At 33.8% G+C, this 26920-nt stretch overlaps 1 protein-coding gene across 1 annotated transcript; it reads left to right on the forward strand.

The window, feature by feature from the left end:
- The first annotated feature begins 4251 nt into the window (after window positions 1–4251).
- LOC111046336 lies at window positions 4252–26299 on the forward strand. The gene is made up of 8 exons (XM_039426735.1): window positions 4252–4589; window positions 5964–6129; window positions 7709–8255; window positions 12348–12427; window positions 14867–14908; window positions 16658–16752; window positions 17292–17408; window positions 21261–26299. The coding sequence occupies exons 1-8, from the start codon at window positions 4579–4581 to the stop codon at window positions 21433–21435; spliced, it is 1233 nt and encodes a 410-aa protein (XP_039282669.1). The 5' UTR covers window positions 4252–4578; the 3' UTR covers window positions 21436–26299.
- Window positions 26300–26920: the final 621 nt, after the last annotated feature.

Genomic DNA, 26920 nt, shown 5'->3' on the forward strand with positions numbered 1-26920 from the left:
AAGGTGAAAGCGTAGTTGTCAATTTGTCGAATAGAGTCGGTAGAGACTGTGATCGCAGAGAGGAAACTTCCTAAGTTCAACATGGGTGCTTGAATACTAAACTGGAAATTAGAAAATGCTGGCCGATACACAACGGCAACATAGCAGCCGTTGTATCCCTGCCACTGTGTGCCTTCTCTGCTGCGCATGTCCAATCCAAGTCGGAAGTTAATTTGAGCAAAGTATAAAAGTACAGTAGTTCCAACCAATTTTGGTCAGTTGACGTTTGAATAGAATAGCAAGATGTTTCGTTTTGACAGAGTAAAAGACCGACCGACTGTAGTGACTGATCTGATCACTAGTGTTGCTTATTCAAAGTTGAACAATATGTTTAACCAAATGTACAGTAAAAGTGTCTTGATGAATCGCATATACGATGATGTGTATTGCTTATGCCATGAAGCGTCTAACATATATCTTCATGATATTGTTTACTGAGGTCCACGTTATAATGGCAGTGGATAAAGATAGAAGAACAGCGTTGCCTATTCTCTGCCTTAATTAATTATATTTCTACATTGTCAAAAACACATTAGGCATCGTTGCGGAGCTAGAAAAGGATAGTACTACCTGCTTTATCGAATGATAGACAAGGATAGCAACATCAAAGTTACTCAAATACTGTCATTATAACGTGGACCTCACTATTAGCTCTGATGAACGGTTGACAGAGGTTATGAATCGGATTAGCCCATTGGTTTTCAACAAGTCAACAATTTGAATAATTTGTTAGGTCAGACTTTTGTGAGAGAACGAATCAAGGATTGGACTACAGACATAAAGGAGAGGAAAAACAGTGCATTGTTTCTGATATCTACTTGGATGGAAGCTTTTAATCAGATTATTCATAAGTGACTGAATAAAAATACTAGATGGTGGTTGTATATAGATAACTACCACAATATCACCCTCACAACTACTCCGGAAACTTCTTATAGCCTATAAGTTACTTTGCTATATCTGGGAGACTTATTTAATGAGTATCTATTTTTATAATATAGCTGTTTATTAATAATCCAGATATTCTGTCTAAAACAAAGCCATGACCATCTGCCCACCTTTGGACAGCCCAAATATTTTTTCAAGTGGGGAACAGAGTTGGTGAGGACTCATGTAAGTTTTGGATGGATGACAAATTTAAGGTTTGCTTCAAGTCTCTTACATGTCAACAATGACTTCATAAAAAAATGAAAATTGATTCTGATTTCCTAGATTGATTCTGGTTTTGCTGTTATTTATGTAGGCCTATATTGGAAGCTTGTTTGAAAAATACATAGTTACTTGGGAAAAATTGAATGCCTTGCAAAAAAAACAAACAAATGCCTTGCAATGATAGATAATTTTTATTTTTCTCCTCAATACTCGGTGGATCAGTAGATATTTGTTAGTTAAAAGCTATTTGATTAGCATTAATTTTGTAAATGTATTCTAAATGTACCAGTAGACCACCAAATAGGTAGTTAGAACCTATTATTATAGAAAACTTGATGGGTAAATAATGCAGATGTAGCCTATTGATATTAGTTGTAGTAAATAGATGTTTATAGTTATTGTTTATTTATTCATGTACAATTTATCAATAAAGACATTTTTCTATATTCTATATGTTGTTGTTTATTCAATAGTACGGTACTGGACCTCAGTTACACCTCATGTGTAAGGTACTGTACCGGTACTGTTCTGCTTGCATATCCCTTTACTTTTCGTTCAAAAGAATACTTCTTGAATAGTCAATTGTATATCATAAAAATGGAATGAGAAAGAAATAAAAAACAATTTATATAATAGTTAGAACCAAAAGTCGCACACCTTTGCGTTTAAACATCTATTGACGGTATGGCTGAAGTGACAAGAAATTGATGCGATGTTAGCATACTCAGAAATAGTTTTGAAGAAGATAATGAGAATTTTATAATCATGCAGTTAAGCTAACAAAAAGCACACACACAAAAAACATCTGGAGTACTCCAGTACACACAGGAGTCTTAAAATGTATGAATAATGTACAGTTTATTAAAATAGAATAATAAATGGCCTTAATTTAATTATTCCATAGAAACGGTATACAAAGCAAATCATTGTAGGCATTTTTACCCCATCACAAAAGTGCCGTCTGGGGGAGTTGATTCGTGAATAAGAATACAACAAAATATATAATAATAAATTAAGCTTTTATAGGAGTTCAAATTGAATAGCTGAACCAGGAAGTATCTCTACTGCCAGGCACCCTTGCCATAGCGGCTCACTGCCTTCCAGTCCCGTATCAATTCAGATATTACAGCCGCAGCAGCTCCTCTCCAGACATGCAGAAAACTTTTCTCAAAGTGCCTTCTTTGGATCTCAGCAAGGACAAGGCATCTGGCAGTGTGGTACATCATCCTCGCTCCCTTTATATTGCAAAGAGAGCAAATTCTCACTTCCCGGCCAAAAGAGTATTCATTCAGCAGAATAAGCTCATAGTCCAGTCAATATAGACATAAAAAAGGGGGTGTGCATGCAATAAATTTATATTGTAGTTCTGATTTTTCAATATATTATTCGGGTAAATAAGAGAAGTCCAGAACCAATTTCTTCATACAAAATTTCCTTGTGCTAGATACAGAGTGGCCCAAAAACCTCGTACTTTCGGCTCATTTTCCAGTTTTCAGCTATTTCTGCCAAATCTTGTGATCGGACAGAAAAATATTTTGCTCTTGCTTTTTTTCTAGAGTATAAAATTCTGAATAGAATGAGATCATTCGGAACTCTCTATTTCCAATGAGTATTGAGTTATGATTTTTCAAAAATGAGCGAAATTTCAAGAAAAAATCAATTTTGATGAATTTGAGTTTTTGATCAACAATATCTTTTGATTGTTATCATTTAGATGTATAATTCAGAATCCCTCTGGGCGTATTTTTGTGCTCTACAATCTGAGATCAGGTAGAGTGCTCTATCTCATATTGATTTCCAGTTACACCTGACAATAATGATCCTTATATTGTGAAAAACACCTAATTTTCAGCTTCATCCATCATCACCAACTATATTGTCCTCACATTGATATTTCACACAATGATATAAGTTCATGAGATTATGTCCTATGGGACACCTGTTAGATGCACTTCATTTCAGTATTTCCTAGTGTAGAGGTGCGTTTAAGGACACCTCAAGGATAAAAATTTCAAACACTTATAACTTTTGAAACAATGCTCAAATTTCATTGTACTACACTTCAATCTTCTTGGTTCGTCAAGGCGGTTCAAAATCATGCATCATAAAAAATCATAACCCAGTACTCATTGGAGATAGAGAGTTCCGAATGATCTCATTCTATTCAGAATTTTATAATCTAGAAAAAAAGCAAGAGCAAATTTTTCTGTCCAATCATGAGATTTGGCAGAAATAGCTGAAAACTGGAAAATGAGCCGGAAATACGAGGTTTTTGGGCCACTCTGTATCTAGCACAAGGAATTTTGCATGAAGAAATTAGTTCTGGACTTCTCTTATGTACCCAAATAATATATTAAAAAATCAGAACTACAATATAAATTGCATTCACCAATGTATATAGTGACTGGACTATCAGTCCTCACCTTTAAAAGCTACTCTACCAGCAAAAAGGCGATTGGTTGATGTACATACATCTTTGAAATCTGCAAATTGTGGATAGATTGAGCATATATGACTCTTCATCGAAACAATTTATAATAACTTGCCTGATATCTTGAAATTGGTTAGGTTGGGTCACAAAGGCCAATCTTTAGAATTTAAAGGAGCAATTCCTTAGCAATTACATGAAACGCGTGGCTAAAGCTGCACATATATAACCTATGAATTATTAGATCGAATCCAATATGATTTATTGGATTTTTATATTGCATAAACATTATGACAGCAACTTCTCAACTACACAAAAAGATATTAGAAATGCTTGCTATATATTGCTCTTTCAATTTATATTTAATCTCTAATGAATTTATAGGTTTTGTGCTCTAGCCGTGATGACTCCAAGGACGCAGCTCCAGTGGTTGCTAAGGAATAGCTCCATTCCTTGCTAGTTTGCAATGTTTTAACCAACCTTGAAAATTATATTTTACATAAAATGTCGAATCTGAAAAAGTTCTACTTTCTTCAAATGACGAAATTCTTACCTGTAGCGTTGTATGTAATTATGCGCTCAAAATAATTTATATGGCCAAATTCTTCGACGGAGAATTTATTAATTCAATGTGGCTGCTTCCAGATGTAACACTGAGAAAATCTCCATAATGTATCAAAGGTATCAACAGAGGCAGAGAGCTCTAGCCTAAAAGTGCTTCGGTTTCCTGTTTTGGCGTAATCTATAACTTTCTTACTCATTGCTCATTCATCGTCATCCTTCATTCAACTTCAAAGTCAATTTTTCAATAACAAATAATAATTAATTCTGTTTCTTGTTAACGTTATATTTTAGTTTTATGCGACAGTCTTAAAATGGATCGATTTATATCAATATTATTATGAGTAAAAATTATGCTGGCTTTCTCCATTGTGGATTTGTAAGCTACCAATTGACAAATGGATAACAGGTTAGAATCTTTGATAATGTTTCCTTATTGCTATTATTTAAAATAAGTTTAATGACAAGTTTTATTTGCTATCCGTTTAACAAATTTTACTTTCATTGGAATTCTGTACGATTATACGTTAATTTTGCAATCAATTTTGCTTGTACTTACATCATTCAGCTATCTAACCTAGACCCTTGACCTTAACTAAATAAAAATCTAGATTGTAAAGAAATCTTGAACGAAAGTAAACTAATTGTAATAGAATTATCAACTTCTATTTTCTATGATTCCATATTTGTCAATTTCTTATCTTTGTGTCAATAGAAAAGTTTATTACAGACTTGATTTATTTATTCTATTGATAAATGTGTAATTACATTGAATACTCATGTGCTATAATTGTAAGCAGGACCAAGTGTGCAGAAGAAAAACAAAATCTAGAAAGAGCAATAGGAACACTCGGACACTCCCACTGAACGTTTGTACTTGAAGGTTGCGTTCAGTTTGTGCAGCTATTAAAAACAAAAGTCGTTGCCAAGGACTGGGGTCTCCAGATAGGCAGTGTCAAAAAACTTCTGTCACATACATTTAAAAAAGTGAAGGGTGGAGGTGCTAGATTTGCTAAATGAGACTCCTCCCTTGACTCCCCCAACAAGTAGAGTGGTATTTCAATAAGTTTCTTCTTCACAATGAATTTTGTAGAACCTGGAGCTTGGTTTGTCTTGTATCTCCTTGGGAAGACTGTTGAAGAATTATATATTCTGTGTTGGGAAGCGGGTTACAAGTTCAAGGGTTGCAAATTCCAACCAGTCTGCAGCGAGGTAACTCCAGTGATGCAGCATGTCTGGTATTGTACGCATGTATAATACTTTTTCTTTGAAGCAGATCCTGGTTTTTTTTCATGTACAATAAATATGTACATATTGAATGAAAAAGACTGAGAAATTGTCAAAAAACCACTGATTTATTGATAATTAGAAAGACTGGTTTCAGTTATTACACCATTGTCAATCTGTGATAAACTAATAAGACTCAAAACACAAAAACTGAAATATGTACATCAGTGAGCTCAGTACATACTGGCTGTACACATTGAGGATTCTAAAACTCCTGAAGAATACCCGGCATTGATTTATGAAGTCTGAGGAGGACATTATCCTTCACCTAATCAACTTCTCTCCTCTACGATTCCATATTTGACTTTTTCCTATCTTGTTATCAATATAAAAATTCATTAGATTTTTTCTTTAAATATTTATTCTATTGATAATATTTGAAAAATCTCAATATAGTACTTACATACTTTATATGAACATAGTTTAAATATGAAAAACAGTAAAAATATTGATCCAGTATGAATTTGAGATATTTTACGGTTTGGGTAAATTTCAGAAGCCGTCAGAACGTTGCAGGCATGCCAACTGCAACTTCAAAGTCAAGTCTGGATATGAATGGCGTGGGCAGTAATCGACAACATGCCAGGCGTAAGACGCACACCAAAAAAGTGAAGCGACAGCCGACTACCAACACAGGCTACAGGTCGATGAGTGAGTTCCAGGTAAGCATCATCATTCATTTTTACCGCTTCTGAATTCTTCCAAAGCTGTTCTAATCTTTGTCACATTGCCCTACTAACCTAAACTTATAGTAATTTAATCTTCAATGCAATCAGTTCTATTATACAGTATTTAAGTTATATTGAACCGTGCTCCTCAAGGGTCTAATCGAAAACTTGACAAACTGAAAACTTGGCGTGATGAAATCTTGAAACTAGGCCTAAAATCATCCTCGGTAAATTAGTTCCATTATATATAAGTAATATTAAACTGTGCTCCGTGAGAATCTAATTGAAAACTTGACAAACTGAAAACTTAGCGTGATGAAATCTTGAAAATAGGCCTAAAAACATCCTTGGTAAATTAAGAATCTATATGCAAAATTCCAAGTTAATCAGTCCAGTATTTCAGATGATGCTCATAAAAAATAAACAGATATCAAAACAATAACAATAAAATGCAAGATTGTCTTAGAACCATTTTATCGGACACCCTATTTAATCTAATGGACCATTAAACTCATAATTCAATACATATTTTTTAATGTTTCATTAGATTTGATGAGTGTCCTAGAAACTGAGCCTAAATCTTATAGCCCATATGAGGAACCTTCTCATCACAAATAGATAATCACAATATTGATATTCGTATATTTTAATCATTAATGTCTTTGGAAGAGAAATAAAATGTTTGTTTATTTATTTGAATAAAGAATTTTTCCCATGAAAAAATTCATTATTTAATTATGGACTTTTGAATAATCCAAGATTTTATACATTGCTAAAGCCCGAACCTAACTCACAAACTGATCGCCAGTCTTTCATGATCATGCCAGATTTGACAAATAAGGTTGTATTATTTATTGTGGACAGTAGTTTTGAAGTTTGGCATGAGTAAAGTTATTCCACTTTTTAATTCATATCTGACTAAGGGTGTCGGTGTGATGACATTAAATGCGTATATGTGCAAGTGCACGTCGAATTAAAGACTCGAAAAACTAAATCTGGAAATTGCCATTGAAACACCTTGTGACTTGCATGTAGCTGCTCACACTGGACGCAACCAGCAAGTGCACGATTTCATTGTGAGTGTTTCTATTGCTCTTTTCATATTTTGTTCCTCATCTTCACTCTTGTTCATACATAACCAAGCTTGCATTTGCACATGTACACATTCAATCACACCCTAAGACTGTACCTGTGGACGGTAGATTTGAAGTTTGGCAAGAGAAAAACTAGGTTTGAAAAACTAGGAATAAGCTGAGGGACTGTTCCACTGTGAAATGCTTTTATGAATGGAACAGATGTTTTGTTCAAACTTACTTTCAGAATCGTGTGTACGCAGTTTAGTCTTGTCAAAGGTGGTATGATCATGCAAGACTGACTTCAAGTTTGTACGCGGGCTTAACGTCCATGAAGAACAACATATCAAATAACCCATTTCGAACTATTTATGTAACCTTATCTAAATTAGAGAGAGGAATAGCACAAGGTTATCTTTTTTATTTTCTCCCTATCACTATGTTAATGTTGTTCTTGTAAGAAACCAAGAATAAAGATAATTTTGATGAATAATTTTCAGCCACCTCCCAGCTGTTGGATGCCGCTCAGTCAACAACGCCTGTTCCCGGCCGTGTCAGATTCCGCGGTCGGCGGCTGTCCTATGTACTCTGTGGAGTATCAGCCGGTTTTCCACCCGGTAGCGATGACGTCACACCGCTGCAACGGCCTGCTTCACACCGAACGGCCGAACAGTGAGTACGGCCCGCTTCTCACCAACAGCGAGTACGGCCCCCTTCACACCAGCCGCGAGTACGGCCCACTTCACACCAACAGCGAGTACACCAGTCTGCCGCCCAACACAGTCCTCTGTCAGTCGGAGTCGCAGCGGCGCTTCAGTGACCCGGGCCTCGCCAACGGCCTTGACTCGGACGATGAAGAGAGCGCCGCATCCTGCACTGGTGATGACTGCAACGCCACACTCACCGAGCGGGTCAACTGCCTCACCAGAGAGAATCACAGACTGCGCGCTGACCTGAAGGAGACCAGGCGAGAACTGCAAGAGCTCAAGATGGAGATGAACGCTTGGAAGGAGTCGCGTCCCAGCTATGAGCCCGGCATGGTTTCCGGTAAGTGTCCTGCCATACCCATCTCTATGATGAGATTCTGTGAAAATGTTAAGAATCGTAAAAGGATATTGTAAATTGTAGGACAGCGAAAAGTATACGCATTGCCCCGCTCAGAAGGTACAGACAGCCTATAGTAAAATTATCATTCAAGGCTGTGCAAAGGCTAAAAATAAACTTTCTACTGGTGGTATTTTTCAAAGTTTTACGATTTTTATATCATCAAGCTATTAAAATGAAACATTTTTCTCAGGAAAACATTTCTTTTCCCAATCATTACTTTTTGAGATATGAGCGCCTAAAGTTAAAATTTTTGGTACAGAACATTTCAAATTCGGTAAAGGGCACGCCACACCAAGCTCGCTACCGCGGCGGTAGCGAAGTTTTAAAAATCGCTAGCCATGTATTCAGGTTGATTGCGCCACACCCAGCTCGCTACCGCGGCGGTAGTACGGCGCACTACCACCTACGACCGCCTGCTAGGCGATTCAACAAAAGTTCGCTGAGAGGTAGTACGGCGGACAAAGCGAGCTCAGTGTGGCGCGCTCAACCTGAATACATGGCAGGCGATTCGAAGAGGTAGCGCATGCGCACCTATCCTCCTTGCAACACAACGCAACTAGTACGTCTCACCCCCCACTACTAGACTCACTACTCGGAGACTACCGCTAGCGGACGTTTTTCGGTGTGGCGTGTTCAGCCGAGAAAACTACCACCAGCGGTACTGGCGAGCTTGGTGTGGCGAGTCCTTAAGAGATAAATCTATGAGATTTAGAGGATATATTCTTCATGGTATTGTTGATCTAGTAAATCAAACATTTTCTGGAAATATCAATTTTTGAGAAAGTTATTCTATTTACTAAAAAAAGACCAAAAATAACTTTCAGTTGAGTTATTTTTGGTAAATTATAACTTTGAAAAAGTTATTCAAAGAAATTGATATTTTCAGAAAATTTTTATTTTACTAGATCAACAATACCATGAATAATTCATCCTCTAAATCTCATGGATTTATATCTTAGCGAATTTGAGGCGCTCATATCTCAAAAAGTTATGATCGGAAAAAAATTTCCTGAGAAAACTTTTTCACTTTGATAGCTTGATAATATACAAATCGAAAAACTTTAAAAATATCACTAGTAGAAAGTTTATTTTTAGCATTTGCACAGCCTTAAAAGTCAGTGGATTTCATTGGAAATGTTAGGAATTGTAGAACAGTGAAAAGGATACGCATTGTCCCGTTCAGAAGGTACAGCTATAGTAAAATTCTCATTTAATGTCAGTGGATTTTATTGGAGAGCATTGTTGTCAGTTCTCCGTTTTCACCACCTTCTTGAATACACAGCTGTGATTCTAGTTATGCCGGTATATCTGATATACGATAGGTTTTTAACCTCCGATTGGTCATATATGAAAGATGAATGTATAAAAGAATAATTTTATCACTTGAACTTACATACACGTCATATTCTTCAATATAATCGTCGTGAGAATTTATCATACCAGTCAGACTATCTACTGGAATCCTGTTCATGAAATGTTGCCGCCAAATGAGTTTAGTGGGTTAAGAGTATGATCACATTGGATGCACGATTTTGCAAGTGCACGCAAGACCATGCATGACCACGCGTACAGATGAGATAAAAATCTGGAAAGAATCATAGAAACACGTTGACACTTGTTTGTCGCTGCTCACACTGAACGCCACCAGCGCGTTCAGTGAGTCAGTGAGTATTTCCATGACTCTTTCCAGATTTTGTTGTTTCCCATCTGCACGCGGGGTCATGCATTGCCTCGCGTGCACTTGCACAAACGTGCATCCAATGACGTTGTTTAATAGCTGTTCGTTAGTTTAGTAAGTCATGTATTGAGTTTAGGGATTAGTTACTAGTGGCCAAGTCAGGTTTTTATGACAGGTCATTGAAATTACTCCATTTGATTTGCTGAATAAGCTGTTTGGTTGCATCAGGATAGTGATGACGTGATCACTACCACTATTATGATCACTATTAGAGATGGGAAGTGGTTCGGATCAATTTACTGATACGGGTTAATCGGTCTCGTTCACTGCCGCGACCCGTTCAATTGACTGTCAGCTTTCCTATTTAAACAAGCAATTGAATGAATGGATGAATGAATTTATTGGCTAAAAACAAAATACAAAAAAGCTTTACAAAAAATAAAAATAAGTATATGCTGACTGCCATATATGTTCACTGCCGCGACCCGTTCAATTGACTGTCAGCTTTCCTATAAACAAGCAATTGAATGAATGGATGAATGAATTTATTGGCTAAAAACAAAATACAAAAAAGCTTTACAAAAAATAAAAATAAGTATATGCTACTGCACTTAAACAAAGATACATACAGAAAAATTAAGGAGATGTTAATTTATTTAATAACGAAATGATATCCTTATTTATGAAGTACAGTAGGTGGGGCAAAAACACCGGCAAAAGGAAGATTCCTTGTGCGCCAGTGTTAGTTGTAAATCAGCTTAATCAGGGATGTAATATATAAACTTGAATTTAGCGTATGACGTGTTCAAAAATGTAGGTAATTTATAATATGAAATTGATAATTATATAAAAGTCAACGATTGGAAATAACTCAGCCATAATAAGTTCAGCCATGCCTCTATGGCTCTTTTTCTGTGTTTATTATTTCGGAAATTATTGAGTGAAATAATCAAAATGAACGAGTCTTTTGAATAAGTGTGATCCGGATCACTTGTTCACCTTACTGTTCCGTTCAATCTGAACGGGTCATGACCGAACGACACATCTCTAATTACTATCCGGATGACACCGCTTCACAACGTTTCCGGGAGTCATTTCAACTAACGTTGAACAGCTGTTGTTTTAGGAGTACGTTTGAGTTTATTTTCGCGTTTTGAAATTTTCAATTATTAATACAGTATTTTTAGTTATTAGTGATGATTTAGTGAATTATTATTATTTAATTTGGTTTTCAACTTTCCTAAATTCTAAATTCCTAGTTTATAAATATTTTGGACTCAAAATTGGACAAAAAACGTGTAGTGTAAACATAACCTATTTTTGGACAATTTCTATCTAAATTTGGGAAAGGAACAGTTTTGGGCTTTAAGCCTGTTGTTCCTTTCCCAATCATTCATAGTTGAGAATGATTGTATCTATTAATGTATAAATAAATAAATAAACGTCTTTAATTTTCCGACACCATCCACGCACAGCATCATTATTCAAAACTTTTTCTGCGTAAACTTGAAAAATTCAGTAGATGTATACTGAACTATTGCCTTTGCTCTCAAAAACGAATAACGCTACACAACTAATAGAAGCGATACTCAAGTGAGGTGGCCATGCTACTGATATCTTCGTCTTCAACAATTGACGATCGGCCGCACCGATCACAGGACGTTTGGTGGATATGACCCGCTGTTCAGATCATTATTCGAATTATTTGCTCTTGTCCAACTATGAGTAGGCTAAAAATGAAGCAACGATAATGAGCATCAAATAGAAATAACAACAATTTGTTAAAAAAACTAGTAGTTACGTTACAATTTGTATTCTTGTTTTATTATTTTATTAATTTTAAAGGGTACTATTATTCTATTTTATAAATAAAAGAAAGTAGCCCTGAATTTTTACATTTTAAAAATTTGTTAAAAGTTTGTAACACAATTCTTGACACCGCAGCTTATTTAAGGATATTCTTCACTCCTACCCCCTGTGCTGAGGGGTGGGGTTTTTTTTGGGTGGTTGAAAATGTTATTTACAAAACAAAACGTAAAAATGAAAATTCATAGTAGATTCTAAATTTCCACCCTCTCAAGCAAAGAAATAATGAACCGAAGATTGGATGTAGTACAAAATCATTGTGCAATAGATTGCATTGAAAAAGTACTTGGAATATTATTCATTGAATTGATAGGAATTGTAGGCTACTGAGCAACTATTCTACACAGAGTGTGTTAAGGTTACTGCTTTTTGACCTCTTGCTTTTATAATATATTAATTGATGAGGGTTTGTGACAATCTCAAGCTATTATTGTATTTGAGAAATCTAATCTTTATTATGAAATTGAATTTTTTCATTTTATTTGTAGATATGGTTTGCGAAGTGAGGGAATCAATGAAAGTTCACCAAGAAGTACTTCTAGCCAGGCTGAAGCAAACGACTCCTCAGGTATCAAATCAAAATAATTTACAATCATTAGGGGTATTCACAATGTTGGAGTTAGCTGGCTAAGTTGAGCTATTCGCTAACTCCTACTATTTGCTAAGTCTGTGTTAACTCAATGCTATAGTAGTACGTTAGAAAAAAATTAGCAGACGAGATAGCAGATAGCCCAGGTTTAAGTCCGCTAACTCTGTTAAAACGGCAGCCATATTAGTTTTGGCCATATTTGGTAGAAAAAGTGAGGCTATGAACTTTAAGTTACACAGATTATCTGCTTGGAGCGCTATTACAGTTAGCTTATGGCAAGGTCTATAAATACAGGTCATGACACTCGTGTTGCTTATGGAGCGGCCATTATGTGGGGTCTTTATGGCGGTACATTTTAAATATTCAAATCTGCTCATAACAAAATCATGCATTATGCTTTTTAAAAACAATATTCTGGTTCAGATAATATGTATATTCAGGTTTTCGATTTTTACTTTCCTTGCCCTATTACCATAGGTAAGGAAAGTATTGCTTTCCGAAAAAATTAAGGTACCCCAATTTCCAAATTTCTATACGTTTCAAGGTCCTCTGAGTCCAAAAAAGTGGTTTTTGGGTATTTGGTGTGGTGTGTGTGTGGTGTGTGTGTGTGTGTGTGTGTGTGTGTGTGTGTGTGTGTGTGTGTGTGTATGAGTGTATGTGCGTCTGTGTACACTATATCTCATCTCCCAATTAACGGAATGACTTGAAATTTGGAAATTAAGGTCCTTACAATATAAGGATCCGACACGAACAATTTCGATCTGATGTAATTCAAGATGGCGGATAAAATGGTGGAAATGGCTAAAATAGTCATTGATAAGCTCTATCAACTGCCACAAGTCCCATATCTGTAAAAATTCCAGGAGCTCCGCCCCATCTATGCAAAGTTTGATGTTAGATTCCCAATTATCAGGCTTTAGATACAATTTAAACAAAAAATTTCAACTGGAAAAGATTGAGCATGAAAATCTCTTCAATTAATGTTCAGTAACATTTTCACCTTAAATTGAAAATAAGCTCGAAATTCGAGAAAATGTTATTATTTCAATTACAAACTGTTTGCAACTGTTGATTCTATTAAATCATTTACTAAGAAGAGATAGCAAACTTCGTGTGTCTCCAGCCTTATTGTCCTGTCATCAGCTGGCTTGGATCTTTGAATAGTAGACTTGAGATTCGCGGGAACACTAGCGTCAGGTGATAAATTTTCATAACGGCAAGGAAAGTTGTGTGAGTGCACCACACCTTATTTTTTAATAATGGAATTAAAATAATAAATGGTTCAATAGTTCATTTTTTTATTATTACAATTTGTTCTTATTCTTGTAACTTGTTATGATTCATAAGGCATTGGGACAAAAGGCAAACCTCAAAAAGAGGTTGAAGTTCCCAATCTAAAAATCAACAATTCAGTTCTTAGTTGGAATTTAAATGTTATTATTCTGTGGGGAGAATTTATTTTACAATTCAAAGCCAAGCAATAATCTTTGAACAATTTAACAAAATAACACATCATGTTCTTCAATCTATAATAATAACACCTAAATTTGAAAATTGGTGAGCAGATTGGAATGTGACAAATGTATCTCCATAAAGACCCCACATAATGTCGATTTTGCAATACATCATGACCTGTATTATTTATAGACCTTGGCTTATGGCAGGACCTTCTAAATATATATAAAGGTATTTAGCAGGACCTTCTAACATGTTTGAATGTCTGGTATGTTTTCTGCACAAAAGTTGATTACCCAGTACGTAGTCATCATGTGGTAGATAGAATATAAAGATTGGTATTTTAACACATTCATAACATATTCACTGTTTTGTCAGGAATTATTATCATTAATTTGTATGTGTTTAGGGTTTACCTCTAATATGATACTTACACTACTTCATCTACACACTAGTAACATAACATATTTCCGAAACTACAGGAAATTGACTTGATGACTAGAACATTTTTTTTTAAATTGAAATATAGAAGAGGAATCTTGCAGAAGCCTTTTCTTCAGAAAAAAATAGAGTGTTCCGTCTTAAAAAATAATTGTAAAAAAGATTGGTCTGAATTTGAGAAAGTGATAATTCGGAAAGATGCAAATGCTGTATTGATGATCACAGCGAGTAGTTAAGAAAACTGATGAAGGTTTCAAAACATTTTCTATTGCAACTTTGCTTCTGACTTCCATAAGCTCATTTGGAGACTCATTTGGATAAAGCTAATCAGTGCTAAAAGGTTTTGGTTGTTAAAATATTTGTTAAAATAACTGCACCAGCAAAATAATTTATTCTCGCTGGTAGAAGCTGCAAAACTATTCCGCTTCATATATATTAAAGATCCTTTTCATATCAATAGTAATTGCAAGAATTAAACTATAGCCTTCATAACGTTATAATTCAATCAAATCTTCTTTGCAGGTCAATGACAGGCTAACTCTGAAAGAATTTGATGATCTGAAGGTGAGTAATTTTTTATAAATTAGTGAGAAAATAGTAGCCTATAGAAATAAAGATATGAATATAATGCCGTCAAGAGTTTCCATACACTAGTAATATATTCATAATCTTTTACCTAGAAATTTTATTTGAATCTCATTCCTTGCTGATTAAGATTAAGTAACATAACATAACATAGAATAAACTTTGCAATGACGTGCATTATATTGAAATGATGGATAAAACATAAATAGGCTTCATAAAAAGTTGCTATAGCCTCAACCCTGTTACTGAATAAATATCTTCACCTACTAGCCCCTTGATGTAATTGATTATCAATAATGAAATAGCATCTAATATATAGCATTTTCTGTTCTTGATAACAACATTTGATTAACTGTCCTTATCTGCCTGAACCACGACCCTTGTTGAATCGTAATTTGCCAGTATTCAAAATACGATTTTGCGGGCGACGCCAAATAATATATTCATTGAATTCAATCAATTTTATTCATCAATACAATTACAAATCATAATTTATAGATATGACTGGGTGAGAGCAACAGGCCTAGCCCAGAACTGCTCCACTCCCAAATTTTATAAATAGTACAATTTCCACAGAGAGATTATTTATTGAAGATTACGTTTAACTGCTAAAAGTTCCTATTTTCAATAGAGAAAGTCGGTTCGTTTTTCGTTATTTTCAAGGCAAATCAAGATGATTTTGATGAACGGGTTCGAATCTAACAAATGCACCATTGTTGGATGAAGATGATCATCTTGGAATAAATCTAGAAAATGGAGATGGAAATCACAAATCCATCATTATTGATGTTTGTTAAAGATGATCATCTTGGAATAAATCTAGAAAATGAAAATGGAAGAGTCATAACGTTTTTTGGGTGGGTGGTGGCGGCGGCAGAGGGAGGTAGACGGTAACAATGAGCCTAATGGATAGATCTGACGATGGATCACTCGCCCTCTGAAACATGATATGTTCCACTCCCACCCCACCCCCTGTCCTGCACCAAATGGTCTAAGGCTGAGTCTGTGGCCCATATAGTCGATCTGACATTATGTGCTCAACCACCCTATCCACTTAGATCTCCCAATATTGACATAAACAACGTATACGGCTCCAACACCGCAAAAGTATTACTCAAATATAATGGATTCTATCCCCAATAAGGTCTGGAGCAACTGATTTTCATCTCAATCATACATTTTGTTGAAAATCGATCACCTGGAAAAAATGGCAATCCCCACTCCAAATAATTTATCTTTACTTGTTCCAAAAAATAACAATATTTCTCATCAGTGTTAATGTCGAAGTTTTTGATTCATCTGGTTACTTCTGTTGTCATCCAACCCCAAATTATTTATTATTCAAAATTATGAATCGACAACACCAGATGAAAAATGTGGCTTATCGAGAAATACCATTTGGTATAATAATATGATGTTTCATTTCGTATTCAGTAACAATGTTCTGGATTATCTCTGCTTTAGCAACTTTTTATGAGGCTGTTTTACCTATCTGGTACATGTAAATATATAATTTAATGATAGTCATTTTAATGTTTATTCTATGTTATGGAACAAGAGGCAATTCACTTTACTGTTGTTATAGTGGAAAATCCAAATTCTTTATTTATTCCAATTAAAATTTTTCAACAAAATTTGCGTTATTGAGCAAAACGTTTTGAACAATAATTCTAATGTTTAACATTTTCTTGAAAATATTGAATAAATCTTATTTGTTAAATTTTACAGAAGAAACTTCAAAATGTTACAAATGAAAAGGAATCTCTGAGCGACAGGCTGAAAAGATTGGAGGAACAAATGCAAACCGTTATGGTGCATAATAGGTAAGATATTTTTTTGTAATAATGTTTTCTTCAAATTCACTCGATAGGCCTAAAATCATTTCAAATTTTCTATTTAAATATATTTTCAACAAGCATTCATCTATTTAATTTGGGGCACTAGTGTTTAGTCAATCCATTACTTTCTCATTCGTTCTAATTCTACAGATGGAAATAAATTGGAAATTGCATTTGTTCAAATGCTAATTAATGAATAATTATTATTAAACTAAATTCAAATTAAATGCTGTTAATCACCCCATTTAATTGGAATTTCTTTAATAATTATTCGTTATAATTGTATTTCATTGAGGCTTCACTGTTCGTCGATTAGCTATTTCAACTATTTCAGATCAAGCTTGAGTTTATATAAATTGTCTAGCTTCAAGTTTTGCATTAGTGATAAAAGATACAATTATCGTGACAAAATTTCAACTATACCTATCCTCTTTTGAAATATCTTTTGTGTCCAGAATTTATGAATAGTTATGGCAGCTCATATATTGTCATTAACAATCTGTATATTTATTTACTGTTTCTAGTCTTCAAGAATCCAATCAACAAGAACTTGTAGTTCTTGAGCAAGAAAAACTGAAATTAAGGAGAGAGTTACAAGAAGAAATAGATGCTCGCAAAACAGCTGAGTCACAATTTCGAAGGTGAGTGACAAAGACGATAAACTTTGAAAACATTATTTTATTCAAGAATAAGTTGAAAATCAGAATTGCAATTTCATATGAAATGAATTCTTATTGATAAATTCTTAATACTATTGTATAAAGTTATTCTTATAATATTGCTTTAGTGTTTACGAGTTTGTGTTTCTTGAATAGTTCCAAATTTTCTCAAATAACTCAATATTATTCGTTAAAAGTGATAATTGAGTGGAATATTTCTAATTTATTTATCAATTTAAGCCATCTAAATTCAAAATTTATAGTTTTAGTGTTTATTTTGAACCAAAATTTTATAAAAATTGTACACGTGAATTCTAACCTTATCTTGGACTTTGTCACCTATAAATTTGGAAGAAAAATAGCACAAGGACTACCTTATTATTTTATCTTTCAATGTTATTACATTAGTGTCATTTGCATTGTAAATGAATAAATAATAAAGAAGGTTATATTACCACTTTTTATGAGTATCAAGGAAATGTTCTATCCAAATATATATTACACTATAGACCTACATTTTGAATCTGGATTAATAACAAAAGTAAGAACTTGAAGTACCGTACAATATTACACTTGAGACCATCTCACACCGCTGCAGCGTAGCTTGAAATGAGTCTTCGGAAGTCCGTGACGTACTATATCCTTTTGATGAAATTATTTGCGATTTGAAATAATTGACAGATTGATTCAGGAGATACGTCGGCGACGTATCCTCTTTCAAAAGACGTATCTCCAGTCACGATACGGCGGTGTGTGATGGCCATTAGGACCAGACCATAATATTATAACAAGAGAACCCCTCTAATCCGTCACCTTCGGGACCGGGGGCATGGTCGGAACGCAAAAAAGGTCGGATTATCCGAGGGAAGTCAATATTTATTAATTTACATTCAGAATAATACAAAAGATCACGTTTTTACATTGAAATAAAGGAACCTTAAATACCTATGCAATCCTTTTACTATAAAGAAACAAACTACTGTACTTGGAAAAAAAGTCAGTTATTGATTTTTGTTTAGCAGATGAAATTCTAGACTTAGCTGCAGTGTCCCTCCATTTGTTTATCCATAAGACGTCCATCGGAGTTGAGCTTGGGTTCTGCTCGATGTATTGCAGAGCTATGTCGAAAGCGTTCTTGGCATCGGTGTGTGAAATCCGGGTAGGGGGTTCGTCTTCTTCACAATCACAGTCATCATTCACATGTTCCTCACCGTCGTTTTCCAAAACAGTGGAAACAATCTGGTCATCATCGAGTTCTTGATAGGTTTCACAATCTTTGTCACATTCGGTTATCCACTCTTCAATTTCGTTTGAAGTAACATTCGGATCTAGAGTTTGTAATTCTTTAACAATTATCTGTGTGTCGCTGTTTTGATCGTTATCTACCTGGTCATTTTCATTCATCACTTCCGGCCAAAGCTTTCGCCATGATTTCCGCAAGGTTTCATTTTTGAGTTCATCCCACGACGCAGCGATTGTATAAATGGCATCTTTGATATTTAGGGATTTCATGCCTTCAAATAAGTTGCAACCTTCTTCAGATTTTTCTAAGATTGATCTGATGTACTTTCGGCGATATCGCCTTTTTAGCCATTCGATTACGCCTTGATCCATCGGTTGTATGAATGGAGTCACATTTGGGGGCAAAAAGAGAGCTTTTATTTCACCTTTCACTAAATCTTCCTCGGATGGATGTGATGGCGCGTTATCCAACAAGAGTACAGCACGAGCAGGCAAATTTTTTTGTTTCGATTCTTTTTCGACTGATGGCACAAACTCGTCAAAAAACCAAGATTTGAAAAGATTGCTGTCCATCCAAGCGGATTTTTGATTGCGGTAATAAACCGGCAAAGAAGATGGGTTTATGTGTTTGAACGCCCTAGCCTTCTTGGATTTGCCGATAACGAACAGGGGAAGCTTGTGCGAACCATCTGCGTTGCTACAAGGAGTGACTGTTATTCTATCTTTCATCAGTTTTGTTCCTGCCACGGACTCATTTGAAGCTGCCAGTGTTTTAGTAGGCAACATTTTATAGTTTAGCCCTGTCTCATCGATATTGTAAACTTGGCAAGGTAACAGATCATTTTCTTTGACAATTTCTTGAAACTTAAGAGAAAACTCTTCAGCAGCTTCGGCATCAGATGATAGTTTCTCACCTGAAATTGTAACAAATCGGACTCCATGACGGGTTTTCCAGCGATCAATCCAGCCCTCACTAGCAGCGAACTCACTTCCGACTTCCAATTTTTTGTGCAAAATTATTGCATTTTCCTTTAAAATTGGCCCTGGGGTCCCTTCCTTCTCTCTTGACAAAACCACATCCACAATGCGTTATCAAGCAGTTCAAGTTTAGGCTTTTTTAGCGTTTTGCGATTCTTAATAGCCTTTTCACCATCAATCGTAGTTGTATACGATTCAAGGTCCTTACGATTTTTCCTCCAATCCTTAATTGTTGTAACACCTACGTTGATTTCCTGTGCAATTTTTTGGACTGATTCTCCTTTGTCCAGTCTTTGTAGCACTGCTAATTTTTCATTTAGTGATAGAGTTACGTGTTTCCGTTTTTTCACTGACATGTTTAAAAACAAACCACGGCACACACAAAGAAAGTGTCAGTAAACAAAAAAGAACAATGTTAAAACTACAGTATACATACAACCATTAAGTGTCACAGTGCACTACAATAACACGCGACAGAACCAAGACGACAGGTGACACGGGACTGAGGCCCGGAGGCCGTAAACAATGGAGCGGCGCGGCGCTCGACGGGAGTGAGTCATCGACAAGTTGTAACAGGCTCGCGGCCGGCTCGACGATGGTCGGATTAACCGGAGTGACGGACCAGCCGAGGGCGGATTAGAGGGGTTCTACTGTATTAAGCGTTATTATAAGCGTTTTTTAGACAGAGTTTTTTGAATCGGGAGGGCAGGAAGCTCTCCGATTGGCTGATGGGTTGGCGCCTGAAAAACGTTCTATGTGGTCTGGCCCTTAGAGTGCTCATCTTTGTTTATTGTAGAGTAGTAAGAGGACATTATCAGCTTAATATATGGAAGGACTTTGGCATCCAAATTTCGTAGCCATTAATGTTTGATTTACAATTAATTATGATTATTAACTAAATTTATTTACTTATTTAACAACAAGACAAAACAACTAAATCTTAAAATGATTGGAAACGGGAAACGGAAAAGCAGGCTTACATCCCTTACTATTCCATTTCCGAATTTTGATTGCATATTGGTTCAAAAGAGGTTATGATTCTTCAGCAGTTTTAAACACATTCATTTTGATTCCTAAGTAATCATGAAAGATTTTGAATTTAGAATGTTAATATTGGAAATTAATTTCAAAAATCCACTGTAGTGTTAAGTCAAAAACTTGGAAAATATTGAATAAACATTAAAAATTCTGAGCCATAATAAAAACACCAACTCACTGTATAAATTATTATTTATTTATTCATCATTTACAATCAACCCAAGGACAAAGAAACATACTTCAGTCCAAAACTTCTTTTCATCCCAATTTCATAAAATAAATTGTTCAAATAAAAGTTATGTGCGACTTTTCAATTCTTCACTAATGAACTAATGATGAACTAATTAATGGAAAATATTTTAAAACTTGACAAATTTATGTCAAAAAATCACAAAAATATTCTCAATTATTCTGGCATCCAACTTTCATAGTCTATTTTATGATTAACATTTGATTATGATTATGAATTAAACTAATATTAATAGAACATTTTTTAAAAACTTGACAAATTTTTACTAAAAAAATCACATTAACTTTTCCTGTAAGTTCTTATTGGATTCTGTAATTGTGTTGCAGCCTGGAACATGTGCTGGGCGCCTTGCGGAAGAAGAAGATAAACGGCATAGTGGAGGACAAGATGGCGGCCGATGGGGATCACGTGACCTCGGGCGAGTCTCTGATGAGCAGCCTCGGCAGTGGCTCGATGCATTCGCCTCATGTCACCATGTCAGGTCCTGTTACCGACCTCTGACCTCTGACCTCGCTCCACCACACCCAAACACATTCCAACCTTTCCCCGTAATGTATATTAGGTTATACAGGATTGTTTCCGCAAGGATCTTATAGATTAAAACCCTAAGTTCCCCATACAGATTGTTCCGAATTGTTTCCGCAAAGATCTTATAGATTGAAACCTTCAGTTCCCCCCAAGGATTGTTTCGAATTGTTTCCGCAAGGATCTTATAGATTAAAACCTTAAGCTCCCCCTAAGGACTGTTTCGAATGGTTTCCGCAAGGATCTTATAGATTAAAACCGTAAGTTCCCCCTAACCTAAGGATTGTTTCGAATTGTTTCCGCAAGGTTCTTATAGATTAAAACCTTAAGTTCCCCTCAAGAATTGTTTCCGCAAGGGTCTTATCGATTAGATACTTGAGTTCCACATAAGGATTGTTCCGAAACCGTTTAATTGACCAGATAAGAAAATCTCAATATGTTAGTTTCGTTTTCTGGAAGTTGAACTATAGTTGTACTGTTATATTTATTAAATATTTCAACTCTTCTAATTTTACTTTCTTTTAAAACTAGCTCCAATTTAGGACCTCTTTCTCCAAAGATGGTTTTACTATTGAACCCGTTTAATCAATGTATGATCGCATTATTTTTATAATGTGTTTCAATTGAGTCAGCTGGTCGTTTAAACTTGATTTTTAGTTAAAATTTTTTGGAGAAAGCGACCCTTAGTGGTGACCATCATAATACAGTTTTATACAATGGATTGTTTGAGAAAACGTTTGCTCCCAAATAACGTGCTTCTAAAGAATGAAAATCTCAATGCATTAGTTTTGTCATTCTGAAATTTAATTATAGCTCCTAACTTTTCTTATTTTCATTTAAAAAAACCAATTGCTTTCTCATGGAATTCAAGCTAGCACCAGTCTAGTTTCTTGTTGACTTTCATTTTAAGCGAATGCTAGAACTATGTAATAATTCTAAAAAACTACTATGCCTATTGTTTGAAATATTCAATATCTAGACTGGATCCTAGAGGATTGAAGTTATGTTGAACCTACTTTCAACGCCTTTATCAAAGCCAAACATCTGTAACATCACGACTTCAAAATCACGAATATTTGCTATCACTTTTGTGTGTTTTAGTGGGAGAAATTCCAATGATAGTTTTTGTGACCTGATTGAAAAAAACTAGTTTTTGGACATTAATTAATGCATGAAAATATGCCATTGAAAATTTCTGATTTGATATAAATGATTGAGATCTATAGCAACACGTTCAAGACTCTTCTGTGCCTTTTTATTAAGAGTACAATTGAATACCTCAAGCAAAAAGTCGAAGTAATTTATTTTAGTCTATTAAAATTTTAAACTTTTATTCTATAAGATCAAATGCAATACATAAACTTATAAGAAAGAGGACTACTGACTGACGGTAGTCAAATATCAATTATGTACTAACTGAACACTTTGTTTTATTACTAAAAAGAGTATTATCATGACTCTTTCAAACCAAAGTAGTATAGCTCTGAGTAATTCAAGTCGAAAGAAAAGTATATGCATAAATTACATATGTTCACTAATATTATGTAGCAACAATGTATAGTACCTAGTACAGTAACGTAGAAAACCTTAGTGCCTTTGTTAAAAAGATGCCTTCACGAGAAATACTAATAATTTTCTTGAAATTGGATAGGTGTATCCATAGATTAGAGAATATTGAATATCACTCATTATTTAGATATATCTATTGATTAATCTTTATAATTATTCATTGTTGAGTAAATAGCTACATGGACTTCTGAGAAATATGTGACTGTCGAGATTCATAGACTACGCCGAACTGAAAAGAGAGAAACGATGTTCATACTCGTCAGATGCATTTTGCAGATAATAATTTGGGACTCATTTATCTAAAATCATGTTAGGTTAGGTAGAGGCATTAAATACCTATTCAAAAAAAAACTAACATAAGTACGGTGTGGAATAGCATTCTCGTTAGTCAAATTTAGCGATTACGCTAACGTTACTGAAATCTAAAACTCGACTGTCATTTGATAGAATAAATTATCGTTGATTGAAGTGAAAGTACCTCTAATATTATTGGTATAATATATATTTGCCGTAGACCTAGGCCATGTAGAACAAATTTATTATTTTTTAAAATTATTGTTTAAGATTTTTAATGGTAATTATCAACTCAGGAGTATGAGGTTCTTATTTAAGCCCTAGTCCCAAGTTTAGAAAAAATTAAAACCTACTTCTAATTGATAAAACCTAATCAATTCATTGATTTTCCTTCAACTGATGAAACTATTTCTATTTATTAATATTTTGTTTGAAATTGAAACATACTTCTCAACTGGAAGCTCACTGTAGATAATTGAAAATGCAGTGTAATATTCATGCAAAATCATACGCTGCACTGTTATTGTCTTCTTGATCCTGTTGAAAGTTCATTTTTTCAAATTACCATGTTCATTTTATATAATTTCAATTGTTTGCTACTATGTTGACTTCCATCTTATAGTATTTTTCAACAATAAACTATTGTTACCATAGGCCTACTTTAGCTTCTCTTCCACCTCAAATTCTCTCTAAATGAACTTAATATTACTTTTCTGAAAGCATTTCCTACTTTTCTTTGAAAATCAATCAACATAATATTATATTGCTGAATGGTGAAGGTCCTACCAAATTATTTTATGGTTTAATGATGAACTTTTCAGCAGACGTCTCTTTTTAAATCTCGTGATGAATATAAATTATTGTTTTCATATATTTCACATTCCTTGACAAACTGCTAGATAATAATTCGTTTTTGAACTATTTTCACGACACTACAGTCAAGTTTTTTTAATAAAATTCATTAAAACTAGTAGTCATTCGGATTTTTAAATCCATTTTCGACACTTTGTTCAACACAACACCTTGTTGAAAATAGATTTAAAAATCCGAAAGCGCTCCACACGTGAGTACTAGTTTCTAATATAAATTTCATTCAAAAAACTTGACTGTAGTTAAAAAATCATTCAAGAACGAAATATTGTTCGTTTTGAACAATTTTTGACGACACTAGAGTCTAAATTAAGTTACGTAAGTAACTTAACCTTTAGACTGTTTATTCAAAATTAAGGTTTGATACAGTTTTAGGCAAATGCCTGTTGTATTTACCTAGATTGTATTTGCATATGAATAAATGAGGCCCATTGACGGCTCAAATTATATATTCAGGCGGTGGGACCTTCCCGCAAGGGACTCCCCACCAACAAAAGCCATGCGAATTTACTTTAATGAATAATTAGACTGTAGTGTCGTCAGAAATAGATCAAAACGAATTAACTTGCAGTTCGTCATGGTTGGTGAAATAGATGAGAAATATTATTGTTGTTTGAAATTCTATTTATGCTTGAGTTGAAGCAGTAGGCCTGTATTGCATGTTGAGGCTCTAAATAATTATCTGTAATTAAATTATAAATTATTCATGTATGAAAATTATTCATTTACTGTATTTCAAATGTTGAAAATTCAAATCCGTCCTGGATATGCCTTATTAAATTGAGTAATTGCTGCTCAACTTGGATATTATTGTATCTGTATTCTGTAATATAATGTTTTAGGTGCCTGATGATATTTTTGACCATATTGATAATTCAATTATTGCTTTCAATATTTATGAATCTCCTCTGTGATTTGTGATGAATTTGTTACACTTTTATGGTTGTATCCAAAAGCAAACAATATAATTAATATCGTGGATGTGAGTAATTTTTAGACTGAAAATGAAAGTTTGCTTAATTTTGTTTGCCTGATTTTTCATTTAATATGGAATCATGTCATACCAAAGAATTTCACTCTTTGGCAAATATTGGTAAGCTTCTTTCAAAACATAAAGCGTTGTAATATAAATGACATTATTGTTGAACTTTGAAGCCTGTAACAGCGACAAGCTTCTCCTCCATTGTTATTTTTTTCAAGATTACAATCTTCTACTGGAATTCTTAATAGTGTTGTTGTAATTTTGTCAATAAGTGATGAAGTAACTGTGAATATTTCCTATGATATTGGAATTGTGTACCTTTCACGATCAAACATAATGAACATTATGTACATAATTACATAATGAACATTATTAAACCAAGAATATGATGACTGTATCCAAATGGAAGTATTGTTTGTAGATCTGTATTTTTTTCTTGTATAGATTTTTTATCATTACTTATTTTCTTGCACATCATACATGCAGTTTGTTGTTACACATTTATTTTAAAATTAATCTATTTTCATACAAAAAGAAATAAAGGGTTGCCTATTTTACTCTCCAACAAAACTTACTTTGGAAATTTCACTCATTGAAAGCTGTTATTAATGCAACACAAGCGTACTATAAAAAATTGAATTAAACTTTCAGCATTTTGCAAAACTAAGAATACCTTCCCAGACAAGAAGACATTAAAGTATTTGTTTCACATATTAATAAACTTTCAAAAATAATATTCTATCTAAACAAATGGTACAAAAATATTTATATGAATTTCTAGGTAGTTTAGAGTTTGAAATACAGAACAATAGAATAAATTAGTCTATAACTGAACTGAGATTTTGTTAATTTTTTGTAGTCTACGTTAATAATATAATATATTATTCCTTTAATAATAATATTATTATTCCTTTGTATTTTTTCACGTATTGCATCACAAATAGATAGCTTTTTAGTGTTATACATTTTTTTGGATTATTAAAAAAATGTTTCTTTTCTTATAATAGATTCGTATTAGACAATGTATCATAAAACATTGCATGATCTTAAGAGTCAGAGTCAGTAAATTACATAAAAAATGTTAGATAATTATCAACTTAATTTAAGATTTATAAAAAAGACATATTCATAGCTTATCTATGTTAACTATAATGTTTTATTTATTGACTCATAATTATTTACTCACTACGATTTTCAATTTTATATTTTCACTAATTATCACTTATTTGTGTCATAATCAAAATCAAAAGATTGTATTTACGTTAAGTTTTTTTATGTAGGTGTTCATTGATGTTCCTTCTCAATTAAAAAAATATCTATTATCCATATATGTTTCTTAATAATTCTTTTTCAGGAGTATTTTAAAACCCCTTCTGAGGATGACTTATATAATTTTTTAAAGCCTCATTTACAAAAATTAATGGAGAGATTCGTATTCTCAATTATGAATGCTCTTAATACATCTCTTATTTACTATTTTGTAATTAGTTTATAAAGATCTATATAATTAATTCAAAGTCAACTTATATCTTCTCCATATCAATTCAATTTAAATTTCACTAAGGTATAGTATTTATTCATAATACTTGTTTTTCATAAAAATATTTTTCAAGCAATAAATTTAAAACTAAACCAAATTTGTTGAACTGTATGAATACAATTAACCTTATAAACTAATATTTAATTGTTCAATTATGTTTAATTAAAATATTTTTTGTGTTTACCCTATTTCTTGTAGTAAGGTTT

The sequence above is a fragment of the Nilaparvata lugens genome, chromosome 4, assembly GCF_014356525.2.
Source record: "Nilaparvata lugens isolate BPH chromosome 4, ASM1435652v1, whole genome shotgun sequence".
Taxonomy (NCBI): Eukaryota; Metazoa; Arthropoda; class Insecta; order Hemiptera; family Delphacidae; genus Nilaparvata; species Nilaparvata lugens.